General features: G+C 36.0%; 1 protein-coding gene across 3 annotated transcripts in view; it reads left to right on the forward strand.

The window, feature by feature from the left end:
• The window catches only part of LOC126968303 (diacylglycerol kinase 1), a 120,727-nt gene that overhangs the window by 81,726 nt on the left and 13,708 nt on the right, over positions 1-25,293 (forward strand). For all 3 annotated transcript variants that reach the window (XM_050813219.1, XM_050813218.1, XM_050813220.1), the window contains 11 exons: positions 7,018-7,091; positions 10,756-10,867; positions 13,929-14,040; positions 14,812-14,976; positions 16,516-16,638; positions 18,399-18,523; positions 19,177-19,253; positions 20,276-20,436; positions 21,164-21,277; positions 21,980-22,071; positions 24,866-25,006. In XM_050813219.1, coding sequence (XP_050669176.1) covers positions 7,018-7,091; positions 10,756-10,867; positions 13,929-14,040; positions 14,812-14,976; positions 16,516-16,638; positions 18,399-18,523; positions 19,177-19,253; positions 20,276-20,436; positions 21,164-21,277; positions 21,980-22,071; positions 24,866-25,006 — 1,296 coding nt within the window. The remainder of the gene's footprint in view (positions 1-7,017; positions 7,092-10,755; positions 10,868-13,928; positions 14,041-14,811; positions 14,977-16,515; positions 16,639-18,398; positions 18,524-19,176; positions 19,254-20,275; positions 20,437-21,163; positions 21,278-21,979; positions 22,072-24,865; positions 25,007-25,293) is intronic.

The raw sequence follows: 25,293 nt of genomic DNA on the forward strand, positions 1-25,293 counted from the left end.
ATAAGTCAGCTTGTGAGAGATTAGCTAATTTGTTATTTGTAGTGCCACAAGAAATAAATTAACTTCAAAGAGCCACAAATAACCACAACGCCACTAAGAACTAAAACCGCTATTATTTAGTTAGAACTAACTGAAGTTTATAGTTTCCTTTCGTCGACTTAATCACTGTTTACGTCCGTAAGACGTGTTCAATACGGAGCGTGACTTTAACGTTTAAACAACTATTAGGAAGTTTTTTTTTATTTACTTGCAAGTTTATTTGTTAGGGACAAACAATAACTAAAGAAATGAGCAAGAAGATAGATAACGGGTGAAGAAAGCGCTTGAAGAGAAGTGAGAAAACTTAGAGAGAAAATTTTTAGAACCTGTGCGACATTTTTAATATTTTGGCATCAAGTAATGTGTAGGCCAAAGGCCAATTAACAGCATCGCATAACATGTTTTTTTTCTCGAGACAGAGAGTAATTCAAAATCATTTTTTTTTCAAATTAGGATTCAAAATCACCTTTTAATTGTCTAAAACTAACACCTATTCATAATAGACTGCCTCGGACCTGAGAAGAACGGGTGTAAGAAACTCAGCGGGCTTTTTTTTATAAAAATATGGAATACAATGAAATGTCGTACAAAAAGCATTTATAATTAAAGAGCATGAGGGTGTCCGCTTTATTCCCGAGTGAAGTGTCATCCACAAACAATACTACCTTGTGTTTTTTTCTTCAAGGTTAGGTAGATCATTTATATAAATTAGGAAGAGGTACGGTCCAAGAATAGACCCTTGTGGTACCCAGGAGTCCCAAGAGATCTCCTGCCTATAAATTTCCTAATAAAAATACGAAAACAAAAAATAACGAAATAAACAATTATATATACCGGGCTAAGTCCCCTTTATTCATAACATGCTATTATTATAACGGCTCCAACTTTCCTCCTTGGCCCATTTTTCATTCATTAAATTGCTTTCTATGTTTGTCAAATGCAAAACAACGCCTCCGCACAAACATTCGCAATGAATACAAATGTGTTTCTGAACTCCAATTACCAAGAGAATTTGCTATCGGAAAAAAATAATTAACTTGTTTTTGGTCTATTATTATAAGATTGGGATTAGATTGAGATGTCGAGGACATTATCTTAAAATTCTTCAAGAGCCAAATACTATGACTTTTCTTGAGTATTAATTCCACTAAGATTTGTCTTTAACCAATTTGAAGAAGAAATATGTAACAATGGTGAAGAGACCCAATTTGAATGTTCATTTATTTCTGGGGGTAATAGCCAATAACTGGGCCATTTCATACGACGAGGATTTAAAAGAGCGGTTTTCGTTTTGCTTTCGTGGCTGTTCCAGAATTAGGATGTAAACATCTAGATAGAGTCTCTTGGTTGGAGATGGTAATTGATACGCCATGCCCAGTGCCGCTCAGGATTTTTGAAAATCCCAAATAAATCTGAGTGGCACTAGAATTTAAAAAAGTTAAGTCTCATTCGCTCAGTAATTTCACTTGCTGTAGAAAATCGATAAAAACAGAAAAGGAATATTAGTTTAGTGTGCGTGACTAGATACGTCTTACACTCGCGATTTCTTTGACACTTTGTGTTAGTGTGCGTGGAGTTAGTTCAAAAGTCTATTTTTTTGACGTTTTCACAGCTGTCATAGTCTATTTAGGCGTATAAATGATCTAAGCTAAACGTGAAGGTTAAGAGGTGAAACACGTGTCGAATTGGTTAAAGACTAATAATATTACCGGAAATAATATTCAAGAAAACTGATAACATTTTGAAAATATGGATTTCCCCAACATTACGCCTAATGGAAAAAATTTTAATTGATTTTAATTGTAATGAAAGCTAAGAAGTAAAATGTAAATTTAAGTGTTGTCACGTTGATCATTTTTTTTGTTCATTTTTTTTAGAAAATCAGGGAATTATCAGGATAATTGATATTGAAATTAGTTATAATTACAAATTTTTGAAATGTAAGATTGTTTTTGTAATAAAAAACAAATCCGAAAAATAATATTTTAATAATATTAAAAAGTTTGCCAGATTTTGTATCCGCAATTGAAATTCCTCTGGTTTTGCAATAGAATATGGGCGTCGGTGATCACTTAACATCAGGTGACCCACAAGTGTGGGATTTAAAATTAGGATATTTGTCTCTTAGTATTTTCTCTTCTTAACTCTCTTGCTGTTTCACTATTTTTTCCAATTTAATATTTTATTAATCTTAGATTAAGGATTGGTCTGCGCTGCGCTCCAACTAGATACCACAGAGTGCGGCAACTAATACTACGCCCAAGTGTGCATACTCGAGCCAGTGTCGAACAATGTGCGACGTTGACCTGCCACATGTCCTGTTAAACTTTGCTAATAATTGAAACTAAAATGCCGGGTTGCGTACTAAAACTTTGTTAAAAAATACAACATGAAATAAAACACTGGAATCACATAATCATCAGTAAGTATTTTGTATTTTATTAATTTCAATGTAAAATAACACGAAGCGTATGTTACAAAATTTGAAAGATCAAGTGTCAAGATGCCACGCACACAAGGATCTAATAGTTGCCGTAATAAAAAAGCTATTCTTCTTAAGTAGTGCGCTATCTAGTTGGAGCGCAGCGGAGACCAATCCGTAATCTAAGGTTTTAATATTAATATGCTGAAACGTAGGTAATGCTCTCTTTATGTCCGTTTCAATACTTGATAACCATACCACATAATTGGGGTAGCACAAAAATCTTTTAGTTATTAAGAAATTATTGTATTAAGGGCAACCAATAAATAAATAAATCTTAATATATATATTTCTTTTGTGGGTCTGTTGTAACTGAACTCCTCCTAAACGACTGGAAACTTTCTGTGGTGTCTTCAGGTGGATTCGAGACTGGTTTAGATTCACAATTGAACTACTTCCTAATCGGCTTGATCGATTTTGTTGTTTTTTTTTTTTGTGTTCCAGTTAATTTGAGATTGGTTCCGATTTTCATTTCCGTCCATATAATATAATTCTCCTGCTCAGTGTATGTTAGTGAACTCCTACTAACGGCTCCACCGATTTTTCAAATTTAAGACGTGTGTACAGGACAACGTCTGTCGGATCCACTAGTATATATATTTATATTTTGTAGTGTTATTTCAGTTGTAAATTCCCACTCTTTTGGAATATTATTGAGTTGACCCTGGCAGTTGCTAGGCGCCACGGTTGCTTGGCAACGAAGGAATTTATCCTATAATACTGTTTAGGGCTGCCACCATGCATTCAGATAAATCCGGCGTTACAAGTTTTTGTAAAGAAAACTTGTTTAGGTGCACTGAGAGCTTCATATAGTGGGTATGTAATGAGATTAAACCGTCACGCTCAGTAAGCTCAGGTAAAGTCAAATTGGCTTCAAAGATGCTGGGCGTCATAAATAAAGCACGGCAATATTTCAAGCCGGCCCACATTATAGTGCCCTACAGAGCGCAGGTCCGGTCACATATGTAGTAGCTGTAACGTCTGGTCTTGCGCCCCCGAGTATCAGCTCGAGCCATTTGACCACGTGCAACGCCCGTGCGAGGATCCTTTGCACAGGGTGTCGGATAGATTAACGGTGCCTATTTCTGCCGTGAAGCAGTTATGTGTAAGCATTACTGTGTTTCGGTCTGAAGGTCGCCGTAGCTTGTAAAATTACTGGGCAAATGAGATTCAACATCTTATGTCTCAAGGTGACGAGAGCAGTTGTAGTGCCACTCAGAATTTTTGGGTTTTGACCGGCATTGCATTGTAATGGGCAAAGCTTATCAACTACCATCAGCTGAACTTCCTACTCGTCTCATCCCTTATCATAAAAAAACGCAGAGCTGCTCGAATTGTCGGGGATCAAGCGCTCTGTGAGTGGCTAGATTACTTGGCGTTGCGTAGAGATGGTCTTCTACCGCATTTATCACGGTGAGTGTCCCGAAGAGCTGTTTGATCTGATTCCTGTCGCCGAATTCCACGTTCGCATGACACGCTACAAATTAGAATTCCATCCCCACCTTCTGGATGTATGGAGTTCCTCCTCATTGCGGTTTTCAAGGCACACTACTTCATTCTAGCTACTGCCCGCGACGCTATCTGCTAGGACGCTAAAAAGCAGCGAACCGACTATGACTGCATCTAATGTGATAATATTATTATGTATTCTATACATATATTCCATCCCTCACTCTTGTTAATATTCATGCAAAATTTGAATTAAACCTATTCAGTATTCTATCAGCTTTTGTGTTTTGCCCGGACTGACGGAAACAAATAGACAAAAATTAAAAGGGATTTAAAAGGATTGTTTGTGGGAATTATTAGCAAGTATTTTTTTTTAGAAAAAAATTAATGTACAGTTTTTACTTTGTCACGATAAATATATATATTTCGCTACGGATGTCAGCCCTAGTGATGTAAGGAGAGCCAAGATCGCGGGGAAGCGAAGGAGAGGATTCGTTTTGTGTAAAATTCCTTGAATACAAATTCATGATAGCGCCTTTTTGTACGGAAATATTTGCAATAATGTGGCCAAGGCGAAGAATGAGTTGGCGTATAATTTATTTGCCGTACTTAAGTTATTCATACAACGCGACTTGTAATAAATAATATATTAAAGTTAAACATAGCATTATTGAATTAGTGAAATTTTATTTTGTGGGTTTTGAACGTGACTAAGCCGTGACGCATAGCTATGTAACACTCGTTCGGGTAAAATATGAAGAGAGAGAAAAGATAATTATATGCTGCCTAACTAATGAATTGAAGTGATATATTTCTTAGAAACAAGCACTTTGGCTTTTAGGCTTAACCTTTTCCGAAGTGGTGGCTAATGTAAAAAGAAAAGAAATCTTTTGGCATTCATAAGTATCATTTGACCTACAGGAAATTAAGTGATTTTGATTTGATTTGATTTATGCCATTTTTAAAACGGTTTTATTAGCTTCGTGTGTATCTGTACTTATTACGAAATTTCGTGATTTGACTCACTTGAAAACGTCGGATTGAAGTGAAAGTATACTTATGAAGCACAATTGGTAATGCAATATTCTTAATAATCTTTCTTTTATTATTTTGGTATCTGAGTCTGTTAGTATGTTACGTAATCTTTGAACATGATTTTTAACCTCATCTATCGAAATATCGGTATTAGGAATTTACTCTATTCAAATATTTAGAAGACTGGCAACGACATCTAGAATTGAACTCAGAACTTATCTTTTTATTTTTATGACAGTAACGGACGAGACGAGCAGGAAGTTCAGCTGATGGTAATTGATACGCCCTGCCCATTATAATGCAGTGCTCAAAAATTCTGAGCGGCACTACTATTGCGCTCGTCACCTTGGGAAATAAGATGTCAAGTCTCATTTGCCCAGTAATTTCACTAGGTACGGCGCCCTTCAGACCGAAACACAATAATGTGTAAGACATTACTATATTTATATAGTTTCACGGCAGAAATAGGCGCCGTTGTGGTACCCATAATCTAGCTGGCATCCTGTACAAGGGAGTCTCACTGGTAATTACAGTGTAATACGTCACTCTAACCGGCCATTGGTCTTTTATATAAGACTAGCTTACCTGGCAGACTTCGTAGTGCCATTATCGATAAATAAAAGAAATCGATCGAGATATCGATAAAATAATAAACTTAAAACAAACAAAATGAATCATTTTTTTAAGTGTTACCCGTGTTTTAAGGAAGTTTATTTTTTACCTCCTCAGAAAGTTAGAAATTTATAAAAATTCTAATTAGTTATTCATTTTAAACTATTGTTTTTATTTGATTTCTGAACGACGGGGGACCCGTCGGAGAAGAGTAGTAGAAAATCAAATTGTTGTATTTATATGAAAACGGGGATTTTCATGTTTATTCAAACCTTTTAAACCTTCCCTTCCACAAATAATTCAAGACCAAAATTAGCCAAATCGGTCAAGCCGTTCTCGAGATGTAGCGAGACTAACGAACAGCAATTCATTTTTATATACAATAGATTGTTCCCCCGCCCCCTTCTACTAGAGCTTCCTAACTTTTTTTAACGCAAGTATACACACCAACAGTCGATTACTACGAAATTATATTAAAGTTTTAAGACTAACCAAATAATAATAAATAAAAGTAAAATAAACAAATATTAGATATGCTTTAATATAAAATAAATAACACAAAATTATTTTCAATCGAGTTTCTTTTTTAAAAAACCGTTTATATACTTATAAAATAGGCACAGAATATTTTTTATGTGACAATAAGTTAATTGTTTAAACTTAAATTAAAGAATATAAACTGCCACGGCCTTACAAATAAAATTGGCATAAAGTTATAACTAAGCATAAACCAAGAATATGTAAAATGTTTACAAATATACATTTTGCTTACGAATGGTTTGTTCGGACGTATAACGTTTCCCGCGTTTATTTGCAAGGCAGCTTGTCACTGTCTTGTCAGAATTATCATTGTATTGACAGTGTTGTCAACGATATTGTAAACATTTTGCATTTTCTTTGTTTATCATCAGTTATAACTTTATACCAAGTTTATTTGTAAGGCCGCCAGAAATTATATTTGAATCTTAAATATCATTTAAACATATAATACTCTTTTATCCACCTGTACTTTTTAATTACCCGCTCTTAAATTGTTTCAAAATCCGCTTCGACCATGAATTGTGGTAAAAATATAAAATTGAAGGAAAAAATCTTTTATTGATTATGAAATATATTTTATTATTAGTTACAATTCTTAAATATGTATATTAGAATTTTGTATGTGTACATTATTAGTATCATTATTTAATCCTATAAAAGTAACAATTATTGGTAAGAATGAGAGAGTAAGAGCCTGCCTACCGCTGCCGTATGCGTGAGAGAAAGGGAAGCCAATCAGACTAGCGCCGTAACGCGTTACGTTACAAAGTGGTTTACTAACTCCATAAGAAGTTAGCACTTCAGTATGAAAATATAAAAAAATTGTTAAGATCATAAATTAAATTCTTTTATATTTACAGGATATTGACTATGAAGGCTTCAAGTGGTTCCTGGATACGTTCCTGGAGGTGTCCACCCCGGATGAACTCTCCAGGTAAAGTAACATAATTATTTTACAGTCTGTTACCCGCAACTTTGTCTGCATTTACTAATTTAACCTTTACATTATTTTAAATCTTTACATTATTTATGTAGGAACATGGAAATGACACTTATGTTTTACACTGTCAAAAGTTTTTTTTTCTTTTTACATTTAACACCACTACGGAAAAGGTTGAGCTATAATGAGAAGAAGTTGCAAGAAACCCATTGCCGTTCTTTCAAATCTAAATTTACAGCTTCATCGTTTCACAAATCATTTCTATTACAGTATAATATGTAAAATGATGCAAGAATAATACTCAAACGTCAAATACTCAACGTCTTACGGCCATTCCCAATATACTATCTACAGATAGAGATAAATTACAAACTTCTTCTGTCAGTAATTAGCTGTCAATAATCTGAAGCTGTCCAAATATACCCGATAAGTCATTCTTATCGGACGCGTGAATTTCAACTTCCATACAAACTTTATATCGCTGGTAAGCTGTACGTCTCCTCCCCTTTGACAGACAGCGTGCACGGATAAGGTGAGTTACCGTCGATAAGTTTATTGGCGCAGAAAAGTCAACGATGGTTACGATTTTTATCTCAAGTAAGAGGTAGACTGAATAACGGCCGTAACTCGAGTAAGTAAAAAAAATAATGTAAATTACTAAGTAACTACATTTATTGAGTACAGTAGATGTATCAATCCACACACACCGTAAATAAATAAAGGTCTAAGGCGAGCACTTTATTAGCGATTAACAGAAATATAATTTAATAATTTCATATTTATAATATGAAGAAGAGTTTCTGGTTACTTGACCACCAACCACCACCACAAGTAGCGCCCGTTCAAGAGCATGACGCATGGACTAGCCATGGCCTCCCTCGACCATATTTTAGAGATTGGAACGACCCGTCCTAAGTCACCGCCACGAGCAGTGACATTTAAGCGAGCATAACTAAGCCTGTCGCAAGAACTCAACCAAGTTACAAAAAAGAATGTTCATTTTTTTATGATAAACGACGAAACGAGCAGGATGTTCAGCTGATGGTAATTGCTCGCCCTGCCCATAACAATGAAGTGATGCTCAGGATTCTTGAGAGACCCAAAATCTCTGAGTAGTACTACAATTGCGCTCGTCACCTTGAGACATAAGATGTTAATATACATATTATGCAATAATCACTTTATCATCAGCTAGAAGACGTCCACTGCTGGACAAAGGCCTCCCCCAGAGATCTCCACTATGATCGGTACTACGCTGCCTTCATCCAACGTATTCCGGTGATCTTGACCAGATCATCGGTTCATATTGTCTTGCCTACCAACACTGCGTCTTTCGGTACGTGGCCGCCATTCGAGGACTTTACTACCCCAACGGCCATCTGTCCGTTTAAGGCTAGGGTTACTATGGATGTGAGTTCTGACGAGTACGTCCAAAATCCTCGTCAGAACAAGGCGTTTACACTGTGCGGGTTTTCTGTTATTCTGATAGTTCGTTTCTGCCGTCCAGGGAAGATAGACGAATTTGATGAATTTTATTTTCTTATTTTCATTTTCTCGAATGAGACTAGAGACACCTTGAAAAATTATTTTGTTAGTCCAGCAGGTGAAATTCCGTTTCAATACAACCTACTGTAATAATCTACAGCTCTAGTCATGTTCTTGATAGATAAAACGTAAACATTAATTCTAATTACTCATGTACCTAATTAATGTAAGTTTTGTCTCTCATATCCCACAAATACCTGTTCTCGTACACGAGACTGATTAATTTATCCTTATCCATGGTGGAAACCAAATCACTCGAAATTCGCAGACGCATGTCGTGCGAAAAAATCAATCTCGTTTGAACACTCGAGTGGTTCTGACGACGTCGTGACGATGTCGTAAACACTGTCATTGTCATCATCATCATCAAACACGAATCCGTCAGAACTCGCATCAATAGCTAGCCTAACTTTGTGCCCTACCCACAGCCAGTTCAGTTTCGCAATCATTTCGTCTATTTCGCTGACTCTGGTAAAACTCTCTTAATAAATATTAATTGTAACAATAGCAGGTTTACCGCGGCGGGAGGAACGCTCGTGTGTATTCGGCCTTATTAAGGGATCTTCATACATTTCTTCCGCCCGCTGAACCACACAAGTAATGGGTTTCCATACAATTTTTCTGCCTAGATATTTGTGAGAAATATTAAACGAATTTACGCCCTATTTGTCACTATCTATCACGAAGGCACTTTGTGAGTAAGCGGAGTGTAAAATGTAGTTCTGAATAGTAAATGTGAGAGTATTTACTAGGCAATACTTTTTATGTTGAGGTATTTAATTTTTATCGTAATAATATTAGCACGGTCTGAATCAAGCTAATAAAGAAATATTTAAATATACCTATTTAATCAAAATAGGATTTAGAATATTGAACGTCAAAAACAACCTCCATTCGTAATAGTATGCCGCAGACCTGAGAAGAATGGGTGCAAAAACACAGCTAGTTTTTTTTAATTTCGTTATAATATACAATACTAGCTGACCCAGCAAACGTTGTATTGCCGATATTAAAATCGCGATACAAAAGTAACTGTTGATCGTAGATGGGTGAAAATTTGAAGTACTATGTATTGCTGACTGTAATAATGACTCATAATCAAACAAATTTAAAAAAAAATCTCAAAAAAAATTATACAAATGATTTAAGTTTTCTTAAGTGCTAATTCCGCCAATATTTTAATATTTAATAATTATGGATTTCCGCAAAGTAACGCCTAATTCAATAAATTTTCAAAAAAAACTAAAAAAAAAATTCGTGTGGACCACCCTTAACATTTAGGGGGATTGAAAAATAGATATTGTCCGATTCTCAGACCTACCCAATATGCACACAAAATTTCATGATAATCGGTCAAGCCGTTTCAGAGGAGTTCAATGTTTAACACCATGAGAATTTTATATATAAGTTATGATTGTCAGATTCTAGAAAATTTTTCAATGTACTTATGAACATAAAGAACAAATAAGATATTATATTATAATGGAAATAATATTATATAATAAGTATTTAATTAATTGAATAATAATTAGGTACAAAATGATAATATTTTTTTATAAAAACTAAATGACGAGACGAGTAAGATTTTCAATTGATGGTCATTGATACGTCCTGCCCATAACTTGAAAACTCCCAAAAGTTACACTACAATTGTGCTCGTCACCTTGAGACATAAGATGTTAAGTCTCATATGTCCAGTAATTTCACTAGCTAGATGAAGGGCGCCGCTTCAGACCGAGACACAATAATGCTTACATGTTACTGCTTGACGGCAGAAATATGCGTCAAAGGAGCCTCCCACTGGTGTATTTTGGTAATATATACATATATACTATATATACTTTGTACTATATAATATACTGGTGGTATTTTCAGCAATGCACGCACATTAACACAAGCAGTAAAAGACGAGTGTAAGACGTAGCTTGTCAAGCACACTACAGTCTTAAACCTGGCCTGTTTTTATCGTTTGTCTAACAGCAAGAGACTGTATCTAGACGTATAAATTATCTTTGTTGTGACTCTATCTAAAGGCTAAGATTTACAGATAATGTGGCATGCGGACGGTTGGCTTAGTTGGCAGAGCGCTGCATAAATCCATTTTTATTTCCAGGCATCTATTCCTGTCGTTTGTCCGGAGGGATAAAAGACCAGCGCTCCGGGAGATGGCCGCGGCAAGTTCTACAGCGGCCTGCGCTGCTGTCACGGCACACGGTGACCATCAAGTGAGTCCTATTTACTATCGATATTCCATCTCTTCAATATAAAACCGGTCAAGTGCCAGACTCGCAAACGCACTATCATCATCATCATACTAGCCGGAAGACCAGAGATAGCCCAAAGATCTCCACGGCGATCGACTCTGCACTTCATCAAATGTTTTTCTAACAATCTAGCGATCTTGACCAGATTTTCGGTCCATCTTGTAGTATGAAAGTAGTATATCACTACATCACTATATATTATAAAACAAAGTCCTCTGCGTTATATGTCCCTTTGTCTGTTCGCGATATACTCAAAAACCACTTCACCGATTTTCATTGTGTTTTCACCAGAGGATAGCGTGGTTCTCGAGGGAGGTTAATACCAGAATAATATTAAAGAATTGCCCAAAGACTTGTAAGAAATGTACATAAATACGACGAAAATCAACAGCGCTTTAACATACTTCCTTATAAAAAATACGGGTTGCACTGCATTTTTGAATAATTTGGAATGGTTAGAGAATAACTTCGCATGAATTACTTTATTTATCAGCGAGTACTAGCATTTATATGGTTGTGTATTAAACAAAAATATTCATTACGATATCGTGAACAAAAATGACGATTTATATTACATAAAAAATTTAACACTTCAGAACTATGACAATTATATTACAATAAAAGTTTATCTCTCAAAAAATCATCTTTCATCCATAATTTCAACGACTGTCTTACGGATTTTCGATCAGGTCATTTGACCTGACGAGAGATTAACAATAATTTATACCCATCCCAAGAAAAGTGCTCAAGGCCGCTAACGAAGTTTTCACTTCAAAAATAGGTTTTATGAAATGAATTTCTGTACCCAATTAAATCCGTGATGCTTTCGTACGTATCTGATAAAAATGTTATGTATTTGATCTGTATTGGCGAATAAAGAATAAAAAAACATTAATAACAAAAAGAACGGGTAGAACATTAAATATTAAAATGTATCCAATGAATTTTTTATTTATCTCAATACAAACTATATAATAATAATAATAATAATATTGACACACTTTTTACACAAATTATCTTGCCTCAAGTTAAGCATATATAGTCTGTGTTATGGGTTACAAGACAATGATATATTTAATACTTACTTAAACATACATAAATACATTTAAACATCCATGACTCGGAAATTAACATCCATATTCATCATATAAATGCTTGCACCTACCGGGATTCGAACCCGGGGCCTCTAGCTTTGTAGATAGGATCGCTAACCAATCGGCTATACAGGTCGTCTATATGTTGAATTAGTTTTTTTTTGTTAATAGAATTCAGTACATATCTTGAGGTTTTAAAATATTAATAATGGCTCAAACGAAGGGTCGGAGAAGGTATCTCCAAGTGAACCCGTAAAGTCTTAACATTGGTGATAGGCTTCAATGTAAATCGCTAAAGTTTAATTGAATTTTAAGTGAAATGTTAGAGGCTTTTACGCCACAAAACAATCAACAAGCTACACGTAACTTTAGGTTGTGGTAATTGCTATAGATAGGAGTATATTTATAGTTGGTATACGATTTTAGACCTAAATAATTTATCATAACAATATAGAATATTTACTTGTAGACAAAATGCATACTTCTTATAATAATGGGAAAGTGCAAACAGTGTGTGTGTTCACCGCTAAAATGTCTCCCCTTGTCATATTCCCTAGATTCGAGATCACTCCTCTAACTGCCACTGCCACGGACTAGTAAAAAAAGTAAGGACTCCGTGTCACCTTACATAACAGTGTTGCACCAAAACAAGCCGATTAACGTGTAAATACATAGCCTCACGCACACACTTACACTACTACAGGCCGATAGGCGGCCATTATGAGAATTGTCATCGTCTGTGACAGATCAGTTTGCGTCTCAGTAAAATATTAAAAAATGCCGTCGTGTGTTGTGAAAAAGTGTAAAAACGATACTATGTATTTGTGGCCATATATGATTATTTCAGGGAGAAAAAATTGTGTAACTAGTATCCCCCGCAACCGCACACACACTAGCATAACGGTGCTTCACTTGCTAATATCACGGCGCGGAGTCCTTCTTTTTTTACTCGTCCGTGGTCACAGTCTGTATCGGCATATGTCGCTGATATATCGAACGGCGTTCACTTCCTTCCTCACGCAACGCCAAGCAATTTTGTTATTCTATGAATTAAACGGTTCGCCCCTAAAATACCAGCCAGTATACTAGGACTCACTTATTCAAGAAATATATTAAAAGCTAATAAGCTTTTAATATATTTCTTGAATTAGTGCTTTTAAGCGAGCATAACTAACTTGTCAAATATGACAAGAAGGCTTACCAAAAAGTATAGTAGATTATATAGAGGATAATGATCTATGGTTCTTGACTAGTTCTGCGCAGGCCAACGATTTTTTTTTTAATTTATATTAAGTAAGCTACGCAGTTTTGTTATTATTTGATTTAAAAGATGAACTGGGAGTTTCTTTTCAGTTCTTCTCTCCACGTTAAGCCTCTTTACTAACTGATGTAGCTTCATGAAGTTTATCAAGTGTTGTTGCAATATGTTATGTTATTGCCACTAATGGTGAATAATGTAATATATTTCTATTCTCTCTCATAATTTAGTCTCCAGTACTTAAAAACATTTTTAGTATTAATAATAATATAATAAGGAAATAAGATCACAAAAGGTTTTTAAGCTTCTAAGAATAAATTACAAACAATACAATGACTATATTCGAATAGAAATCGGGCAGAGTAACGTCCTAACTAGTCAACGGTTGCAGCGAAAATGTGTGTGCAAAAAAAAAAATCAAATTCCAAATTTCTATATTTGATATTAAAATATAGAAACAAAATTATTTAAATCTACTTATTAAAGCAATTTACAATTAAGCCTTATATATGTAGGTATCAGAAAACTTATTTCTACAACCCTATCTACGTTTTGGGGGATAAAACTTTATTATTCTTTAAAACTAATACATGAGGTTTGTGGGGGGGGGGGATCCAGGAGACTGGGAAAACCTGGCTATTTGCTATGAATAATGGTCACCACTGTTCAGGGCAAGCTGAGTCTAGCATCCAAGATCCACGGTCTGGCAGAACGGATACAGCAACTCGGCAGGAGTTCTGCTGACTCCCTCGATGGAGAGAAGGGTTCAAGAAGTAGAACTGGTAAGGAAATGTAAAGTAATTTAAAAGAAACCATTAAAAAAACCGTTATAGGATAACTTCAATGTGAATTTGTTCGTCTTTCAATATTTTCGTTTTTATTTTATTTTTATTTATTTATTTATTAAAGCACACCACATCATACACAATACAATTTTCTTAATCTAATGTTACAATTAGTAGTTCTAAAGTATACGACAATTATGGTGAACATAAAAATTACAAAAAATACTCCCTAATTACTTCTGAAAAATAGAACTAATACTATCTAATCTATAGTTTTTGAATTGATTCTGCCTCAATTGGCACATAACTATAGAAACTTATACTTTTAAGTTAATTTCTTAAATATGTTAACAAGCTTTTTTATGGAAAAGGACGACAACAAGCATAGGGATCACTTGGTATTAAGTGATCACCGCCGCCTACATTCTCTTGTAACACCAGAGGAATCACAGAAGCGTTTTCGGCCTTTAAAGGAAGGTGCACGCGCTTTTTTTGAAGGTATTAATGTCGTATCGCCCAGGAAACATCGCACAAGAAAGCTCATTCCACAGCTTTGTTGTACATAGAAGAAAGTTCCTTAAAAACTGCACTTTGAAGGACCGCCACACATCCAGATGGTGGGGATGATATCCTAACTTGTGGCGTGTCGTGCGAAGGTGTAATTCGGCGGCAGGTTCAGTGCACTAGGTCCTCGACATTTCGAGCAACTCTTGCAGGCATTGTTAAATATGTTAACAAGCTACTTATTATTTTCTTCAAATTCAACAGGCAGCGTGCACCCAATGTTCTCAGTAACAACCCACCCTTCATACTCTTCACACGAACTTGGCATCGGAAGAAACGAGACCAGTCCGTCACACAGCCAGATGTCCAGGAATTCGAGCAGAAAAAGCAGTAATTCACTGCGCGTTAACCAGTCTACTAAAATTGAAGGTGTGTTTATAACAATTTATAATAGGTTTCTGTCAGACCCCGACAAGCTATTTCTAACCCTGTATATGAGGGAATAATAGAAAATTTAATAGAAATGAAATGAAAGTGAATTTATTTTGGAAGAGACACTGGCACATTCACACAAAAAAGTTAATGAAACCAAAAAATATATATGCTTATTTTTAATACTTACCTTTCTAAATACGAAAGAAAAAAATATCAAATGATCTGTGTGGCACTGGTCTTCCAAAACTGGAGTCAACTCAGCTATAGTTGTGTCTATACATACTTCATGAGCACAACACTGATTTTCAGTGCCCCCTTTGTGTGACGGTTAGAGCTAAACTGAGAAGAAGCTACATATAATAATAGAAGTCCGTTAAATCACATTAAGCTAGATGCCAAGAGATACGATAGTTTTGTTGTATTAAAATCAAGCGAGTAGTTTTGAAGTTACGAATATTATCATTTTGATTTCGTATTATTTGTTTGTTTGGAAGGCCCCCGTAAACACCATTCAGAATAAATGTAGTGAAAGAATATGTTATTATTAGTACAAGTAATGTAGTGTAATGACGTCACCCTGTTCAAATTAAGAAATCGGTAACTATGCACCGTATCAAGATATTTTACCTTTAATTTTTGAATTGAAACCTTCTTAAGCGGAGTTGAGCACTTATCTTAGGATGGGTATAAATTGTTAATCTTGCGTCAGGACACGTGAAATAATCGAAAATTCGTAAGACAGTCGTTGAAATTATAGATAAAAGTTTATTTTTCATGTAAACTAATTGTAATATTTCTTAATTTTTTTTTTTTTTTTTATATAATATAATCTGTCATTTTTGTGTACGAAAGTGCAATAAATGAGTATTGTATTTAACTACATAAATGCCAGTACTTTTATACTGATAAATAAAGAAATTCATGCGAAGTTATTCCCTAACCTAACCTAATGTTGGTTGGTGGAATTCGGCCGCTGGTCATCAACTTGAGCAACTCATTCGAGCACTTCATTTGATAATGCACTTGAAGAAGCACAGAGAACCCGATTCGATCCGCTCTTCGTTGTATGCTGTCACATGGAAGAAGCTGGTTCTGGGGAGCTGTTGTCCACAGTGAAAACAGTACTATTTAAGCCGAATTTGCACCTTATACAGTTGCAGGCCGTGAATTGTACTGAAGTGGCTAGTACTGTCTTGCCTTACTGAGTACACCAAACTTTTTAGTCTTGAATTGACTATACTGTAAAAATCAATATTTGATGATATACCTTATTATTGGGTAGAGTTTGTCCTAAGAGTAAAATTTCTGGTCAATTGTATTGATTGCCAAATTGCGCCAATTTATGTTTCACATCAGGAATGCTGGCTGCTGTAAACAAAGTTGCCATCGAGCTGGACATTCCGAAGCAAACTCCATGTTTCTGAAAATACCAGTCCATAATAGGATCTTCCTCATTTCACAAACCTTTGCTAATGTTAATATCTTGATAACTGATGTTACTTAAGATTTAAAGTTTTGTTATTAATGTTCCAGATTTCAAAAACCTGATTAAACGTTCATCAATGGTTGAAGTTCACACTGCCCGCGTATGTCTCAAGGATATTGTGTGCTACCTCTCTCTCCTAGAAGCCGGAAGACCAGAAGATAAGCTGGAGTGTAAGTACTAATTTACGTAAATGTTTCAAAGAAAATACTTATTATAATTTTTACAATACTTAATATAATCACAAAAATAAAAGTGTAACTAAGATGCCAAGAATACTGGCTGTAGATATTTCTTTTTCTTTAGGCAAGAAAGGACAAACGAGCGTTCGGGTCACCTGATGTTAAGTGTTCATCGCCGCCCTCATTCTCTTGAAACACCAGTATGAACCGTGAATGCCGGCCCTTTAGAAAAGTGTGCGCGTACACACTGGATTTCCACATTGGATAGCTAGGCTGATCCGTTGACCAAAATAGCTGCAAGCGCTTGGGTTTCCAGTAGCCTTATTGAGGCGCGTAGATAGTACTTTATATATTCTCCGCGCCCTTGGGCCCAACGAGCACCAAGCGGCGCAAAGTTGCACAAAGCAGCAACCCCAGCAATTCCTGAATATCTTGGAGTTATAAGTTGCGTCCCACACCAGCGCCTTTCCCCATGCCCTAGCCATTCCATCAGGACGCTTTGTATCGGGAACATTTGGCGCTAAGGCAGACTAAGAGCGGCAGATGCCCTACGAATGACGTCTTTTGTGTGAATTTCCTTTCATCACGTCTTTTTTAACTCATCTAGTGATTCAGCTTGTATAAATATATTTCTGTTTAACAACAACTAGACATTTTGTATAAATGGATAGTAACTTGATACCGGAGCTCGGCTTGTTGTAAAAACCGAAAAGCACCACTTTTCCCTAGATCGGATTTTCGACCCAAAAAACTTCCATGTAGTTAAATCATTAGCGTCAATATGCTAGTTCATACTCAGAGAGTACGACGTGGTGGTAGTGAATCAATTATGAAAAATAGGAAGACTAACATTACGTCATATTTAAAATACCTAAAGTGAGACTGCAATAAGTAAGTCTACCCGCTACAATGACAATCCATAATAAACTACTCATGTTTCCCTTTTTTATTTCTAAACATTTTTCTATTAAACATTCGTGGGACATTATAAACATTATTAGTTTAAAATGACTTGTCGAAGTTGGTACCGACTAGTTTCGGACCATTCGAAGGTATTTCATGCTCAAACTTTTGTGCCACTATTGGTGTTCACAGGTGCACAAAATGTACTCACAATTTTCACTATACAATCATCGGCACTATGGGTCTTATTCCGAGATGCGTTTAACAACACGGGATTCCAAGTAAGTGACAGATACAATTGTCTGTATTAAAATTAGGTTGCCGGTCACTTTCAATGGCTTTCAAAAGCTAGCAAGACATAAAGTTCTTGTGGCGGGCCAAGACTTTTGTCTTATCGATCCATAATAATATGAGCTGTTGAAGTTAAGGGCATGTTCTGCCACCTCCGGGGTTTTGCAATCCATTTTGGGTATATTGCATCCCGTTTCTCCAATGTGGCTTTTGCCCCCGCACTCGTGGCACTTCGTAGACGCTAAATCGTCGGCCGCCATACGACTTTACTGCCCCAACGGCCATCTGTCCGTCGAACTATGTGCCCTGCCCACTACCACTTCAGTTTTGCAATTATTCGAATGACGACCACGTACTGGAAGACGCAGTATTGGTAGGCCCCACTAGATGGACTGACGGCAGCGCAGGTACGATCGTCGGGGATATCGTTAGGCGAGGCCTTTGTCCAGCAGTGGACGTCTTCTGGCTCATGAAGATAAAGGCTTCGGTACCAACTCCGATAAACCGAGAGTAAAGCCGTTTTAAATAAAAAAAAATAACACAACATTTGTTTCCAGTTATGTTCCGCATCTATGACACAGACGGGAACGGCGTGCTCGACACCAACGAGATGGACTGCATTGTCAACCAGATGATGACAGTCGCTGAGTATCTTGGATGGGAGACATCTGAGCTGAGACCTGTAAATTTCATGTTATTTTTTAGATGTTGATAACCAATGACGTTCTATACATAGGACGCAGTATGTAATGTGTAACGCAGTCTGATAGCGGAACGACAAAAGTGTGCTTATAGACAAGCACACTTTTCTCCTTAGTAGTGTGTCAACAGTTTCTGTCCGAATCAAATCTGAACTGAATAAATGTCCTAGCTTATTATGACATGTTCCATATTTCGGCATTATTTTTATATTACCTGATTTGTCTCTATCTAAAAACGTCACTGGATACAATGGAGGTTTAATATTTTTGTTCGTAACACATGAGATAACGTAAGGGCGTAACTTAATATGCTACAAACGAAATTATTATCATACTCTGCAATAGTTTCATTGAATTAAGCTTGAGACTTAAGATGAAATTTCGAACATGCTGATGCTTATTTATATTACTATCCATAGATAATTTATACGTCTAGATAGAGCCTCTTGATGCTAGACAACCGATGAAAACAGGCCAGGCTTATTACTTTAGTGTGCGTAACAAGCTACTTCTCACACTCGCGATTTGTATGTCACTTTATATTAGTGTGCGTGCGTAAATAAAATAGAGGTTAACTGTCAACCTATATAATAATAATAAGAATAATCTTTGCAATTCAAAATTATTATCTTAGATTCTTCAGGACATGATGGTGGAAATCGACTACGATGCTGACGGTACCGTGTCTTTGGACGAATGGAAACGTGGCGGGTAAGTGTACCGACGGACGTCGCTCGTGGTGTTTAGTTACACCTCACCTTATTTAGTTACCTCCCGTTACCCTTTCCCCTCCTCGCGCTGGTCCTGTTGCGTCAGTACAGTTTGCAGTTTCATTACCGTTCGGTACATGTCGTGATATTTTCGTGCTATCACTGCTATATTTTTGAAGTTTTCATTGTTACGTTTAGACTTTTGTTAGCACTGAGGAAAACGACTCGAGGAGGAGAGGCGGGTATTTAATGCATCTGGACTTGCAGCCTTTACCTTAAGATTTCCGCCTGTTTCGGTCTCTTCAAAATTTTTTAGGCAGTGTCAGGCTAATATCAAAACTAATTGTCGCGTTTTTATGGCCAGTAGTCCCAAAATTTGTACATCAACCGGATCATGTCACTACCTAGAATACGACAAAAATTAATCGATCAAATACAAATATTGTTATTCAAAATAGGATGTGATATCACTTATTGAGAGTAGTCAAAAGTTCTAAAAAAAAAATCCAAAAAGAACCTGAGAAGAACGGGCACAACAAACTCAGCGGGCTTGTTTTTTTTTTCAAAAGAAATATGGTTACAAAGTATTATCCTACAATTAAACTTACTATTGAATCGCCAGAGGGTGGTCGCTCCATTCCCAATCTGTGGTATCATAAAGAAAATCATTTATGTTATAGTAACCTTTACCACATAAACGTTTTTTAACAATTATTTTGAATTTCGTAATTCATTTGTTTTCAACATTTTCTGGGATCTTGTTGTAAAAACATAGGTATACATCGCCCCACAAAAGACTTAATAAATCGACTTAGCCGAGTAGTAGGCATTATAAGTTTATGTATATTCCTGATGTTAACATTATGGTTATGATAGTTTCTAGCAAATTCGCTTATGTGCCTATGCACATACATAACATTATCAAAATATATATATTATACTCGTATTATCATGTCTTGACTTATCATATAAAATGCAAATCAACATTTTCATAAGTGCTTAAGAGAATTATCGTTATTTCAGCATGACCACCATCCCTCTCCTGGTGCTGCTGGGTCTGGACACCAATGTGAAGGAAGATGGAGAGCACGCGTGGAGACTGAAGCAGTTCAACCGGCCAGCTTACTGTAATTTATGCCTCAACCTACTTGTTGGATTGGGGAAGAAAGGCCTGTGCTGTATTTGTAAGTATATTATAATATTTTTTATGTTCTTTTTTGTATGGAAATGGATGACAAACGAGCGTACCCGTCACTCCCTTCAAGATTTCCACGACGATCGGTCCTGCGCTGCCCTCATCCAATGTATTCCGATCTTGACCAGATCGTCGGTCCATCTTGTGGGGGGCCTACCAACACTACATCTTCCGGTACGTGGTCGCCATTCGAGGACTTAACTGCCCCAACGGCCATCTGTCCGTCGAACTATGTGCCCTGCCCACTGCCACTTCAGTTTTGCAATCATTTGTGCTATGTCGGTAAGTTTGGTTCTCCTACGGATCTCCTCATTTCTGATTCGACTTCGCTATTTTAAATAGCCGCCCTCAACATCCAGATTTTATGTGATTGTGACAAAAAGCTCTCGCTAATTATCTTCTATTGGCGCCATACAGGTAGCATTCACAATCAGAAGGCTTAACCTCTATAAGTGAACCTGTTGTGAGGACGATACAGAGTACCACAGTCTTTTAGAAGATAATCCTGTTGTTCACCGGAACCGTGGCAATCTTAAATTGAGGAAATTTAGGAGGCAGGACGGTAGTAGGATTAGATTAATATTTTTTTTTCGAAATATCGGCAAAGCCCCTCATCCCCGAATCATGATTTTCCCATTAATTGCTATAATGTTTAAACTGTGATCATTTAATAAGCTACACGGTAAATTATAATTTTGTTTTTCCGTTTATTTCAGTCTGCAAGTTCACAGTACACGAGCGTTGTGTCCAGCGAGCGCCTGCTTCCTGCATCGCGACCTACTGCAAGAGTAGACGTGCACCCACAACGCTAGCACATCATTGGGTTGAAGGTATTATTTATGGAAGTTTTATGGACTTTATTGTAAAGATATTGGAAAACGTCGCTATGGGTTGGAGAGTAAATGTTACGACGACCGATTTGCTTTTCTTCAGTCATCTATTTCCATAATCTAAACCATTTTGCAAGTATTTATAGTTATATGCCTAGAGAAAGCTGTATTGTCAGCATAAATTACGCTTATAACCTGCGTATATTAATAGTGTGTATATATATAATAGGGGACCAAATACTGGCCCTTGGGGAACTCCTCAAGGAGTGTGTTACCTATTACAAGGAACTAGTCTATTTGGTAATAATATGATATATTAATTATAATAAGTACACTGTTGTGACATTATTTGGCTGAAATTATACATAGGTACTAAATGAAATTCTTTACATCATATATTATAATATCCTTAAATTTGATTTTTATTAATATTAATGATGGCCTTTGAAATCCGACATATTTCAGTATGACTGTAGTGTTTTGGTATAGTTTTTAGCATAATTCAATGTACCTAATTAGCGAAATTTTTATAAGAAAAAGGGAAGTAGGTATTCTTAATTGGTCAATATTGATCACGTAAACAACTCGATAGCATATTTTGCATGTCAATTGACGTAATATATTGAATACTATGTTTTCTGCAAATAATATAATTTCATTTAATTTTTTTTTCATTACAATCGCATTAATATTAAATTACAGGTAACTGCCACGGAAAATGTGCAAGATGTCGGAAAAAGATAAAAGGCTACAACGGTATCACAGGGCTGCACTGTCGATGGTGTCACATTACTGTAAGTATTGAAACACACCTTACTTTTCAAGAGTATTGGAATAGTACATTGTCCAAACGTTGTGTGTTTTTTTGAGTGTTAGTTAAGCTAAGATTTATCTTTGGCCAATTCAAAACTTCTTTCGCCTCTAAACGAGGCATCCTCAGGAGATGTTGACTTAAAACAGTGTCGAATTAGTTAAAGATAAATTATAGCGGAATTAATATTCAAGAAAAGTCATAACATTTGAATAGGCATTTTTTTTGTCTCAAAATTGATTCCTTTAGGATTCTTTTTAATGTCATTTCTAATACTACTTCCGCTTTGGAAACGAATTGTGCTTTGAGAGAGAAGAAGCGGAGCATATATATTTAATAAAATATACAATATTGTACTGTCATTGTTATTGCTATAAAATAATCATAATCTAGTCCCAGGCTGTCCGATCACTTAGATATTTAGCTGTAGAGTGGAGAGTGGATTTGCGACGGAGCCATAATAAAACATTTAAATTAATTTATAGATAATGCCTGAACAGTGGCTGAGACTTTATTATAAAAGTTTACACGTTTACTCGTACTCTTAAAGCTATTATGTATCTTATGAAGCCTACTACAATTAGTTAAAATCATTACCTTATTTCTAGTGTTATAATAATAAAAATCACTTTTAAGAGCAAAAACCTGACGATTTTTGGTAACGTATATAAAATTTTCATAAATGTACTGACAATGAACAGTCATAATATTTATTTCAATAATTAATTATGGATAATTATAATTATGGGTTTCGAAAATAACGGCTGATAAATTTTCTTTGTCCCTACATGATAGACACCAAATTGTAAATTGACAAATTTTAATAAAATACTTTATGGTGGATTACACCTCGTTTATTAGGTATTCTCTAGAGAAGACGGACTAAGATTATCCAAGACCTGGGATTGTAAAATCCAAATTAAAACCCGAAACTACACATACCACATATGTAAAAAGAAGAGGTTACTGTCAGTAAATTTTACCAAAAACCATTAGTGTACAGCAAATAGGACATCCGAGGCAACAAATGGCACTAAACTTCACAATGACAACTATGACAGATACTATCACGACTCCTGTCAACCTCCCCCTGAAAACGTGCTCTGGATAGTACACGAAACATCGGTTTAAATAAATTATAAAAATATAACTTTTACGCAAATACTTTATGTTAAAAAAAACAGTTACAATTACACGCCTTTTCATCCTTTAAAGAGTATTTTATTTAAATGTGTAACACTCGCGGTAATCAATGACACATGTTGGGAATCTTGCTACTAACTGATTGTTTTATGACAAAGCCACATAATCACTGGACCTCGCTGGAACTTGAAGCCCCCTCCCTTTCCCCTTTTAACCCGCCCGCACTCTTCCTGGTTCCGTCAGTATGGTTTGCAGCCGGCCAGCGAAACTCTTTTTTTTAAGAAATAGGAGGACAAACGAGCGTACCTTTTGTTAAGTGATCAACGTTGCCCACAATCTCTTGCAACACCAGAGGAATCACAGGATCGTTGCTAGCCTTTAAGGAAAGTGTCACGCTTTTTTTGAAGGTACCCATGTCGTATCGTCCCGGAAATACCGGACAAGGAAGTTCATTCCACAGCTTTGTATTACGTGGAAAAAAGCTCCTTGAAAACCGCACTGTGGAGACATCCAGACACACATCCAGATGGTGGGGATGATATCCTAACTTGTGGCGTGTTTCGCGAAGGTGGAATTCAGCGGCAGGAATCAGGTTAAACAGCTCTTTGAAACACTCCCCGTGATAAATGCGGTAGAAGACAAACAATGAAGCGACTCTCTAAGAAAAAAGCGATTCACTCGATTGTATGAAACGTGCAGTCATTGATAGATTGACAGATAGCCGAAATTCACTACGTTATAAGCTACTGTTCGCTTTCAAAGTTAGCCGGATTATACTTCGTCGCCAATCGCGATACTGTAATTACTACTATTTCAAACTCATATCAAATGACTGTGAGTTTCATACTCAACTAAACTTAAATTTTTCTTAGGCAGTCCTGCCTCTTATTAAGTAGTATTTACATCCTCTTTGGTTGTCATTAGTTTGCAGTTCCATGTGATACTTTCGTGCTATCGCTGCTTTGTTTTTGAAGACTTAATTGTAACGTTTTGACATTTGTTGTTAATAGTTCTGTAGTTTCTGTTGTTCTGTTTCGCCATAAAACTTCTGTCAGGAAACTAAATACTTTTTGTACGTAGCCCAAATTTTCTTTTCTTCATTGTAATAATAATCAGCACAACACCTTTAAATCAATTACCTAATGACACAGATAAAATAATTTCTTGTTTATTATATTATAAAGTTAATGTAACCGGGTCACTGACCTGTATAAATACCACTGGACAGGCTCTTCCATATGTTGACAGCAAATTTTCTGTGCCTATTTGAAGCGCCACTTCTGAGCATCCAGAGAACAAATTTTTACCTATAATGCAAATGGCTGCGAAGGAACATACAATACTATGAAGCATTTTTGCATTTTGAATTAAGTTCGTTTGTTTTACGTGGTATTTATACTCAAGAATCACATTAGTACACATTTTTTTGTAAATAGTTTCCCATTATCTATCGATGTTTGCTGAGGTTGTCATCACTAGTTCTAGTACTGCAGACTCTCGCTACATGGCCATTAGCGCTAAAATGGCGAATATCAAACAGGCACAAAAGCACTTTGACAGCCGCCAGTCCAGTGGTATAGAGAAGAGGTCAGTGAACCGGGTTGTAATAGTCTTTTGTTGTTCTTGTATTTTAGTTGCACAACCGTTGCGTTGGTAGCGCTGGGGGTGCCTGCAGTCTTGGTCGACACGCCAAGCACATCTTGCCACCGACTGCGATACGACCTCTTGTCCTTGACCGACAGAGATCGCTGCCTCATAGGGCGCCAACTGACCAGGTAAACTGATATTTATTTTCACTCACATTGCCACTTTTTTTTTAATTTAATTATTAATGTATTGGAAACAAACAGTATTATGACAAATGTTAACAAATCTTAAAACTCACACATTCACCAGTGAAGTTTCCAACAATTATACGACACTTTTCGTTAAAAGGTAACCAACGGTAAGATATAGGCCACAAAACAAAATTAATACAAATTAACAACGAATTACAAGCTATATTATAAGTTACACAATACTATTCACGCCTATTATACAATGATATAACTAATATTAATTA

This window comes from Leptidea sinapis, chromosome 15 (genome assembly GCF_905404315.1).
Source record: "Leptidea sinapis chromosome 15, ilLepSina1.1, whole genome shotgun sequence".
NCBI lineage: Eukaryota > Metazoa > Arthropoda > Insecta > Lepidoptera > Pieridae > Leptidea > Leptidea sinapis.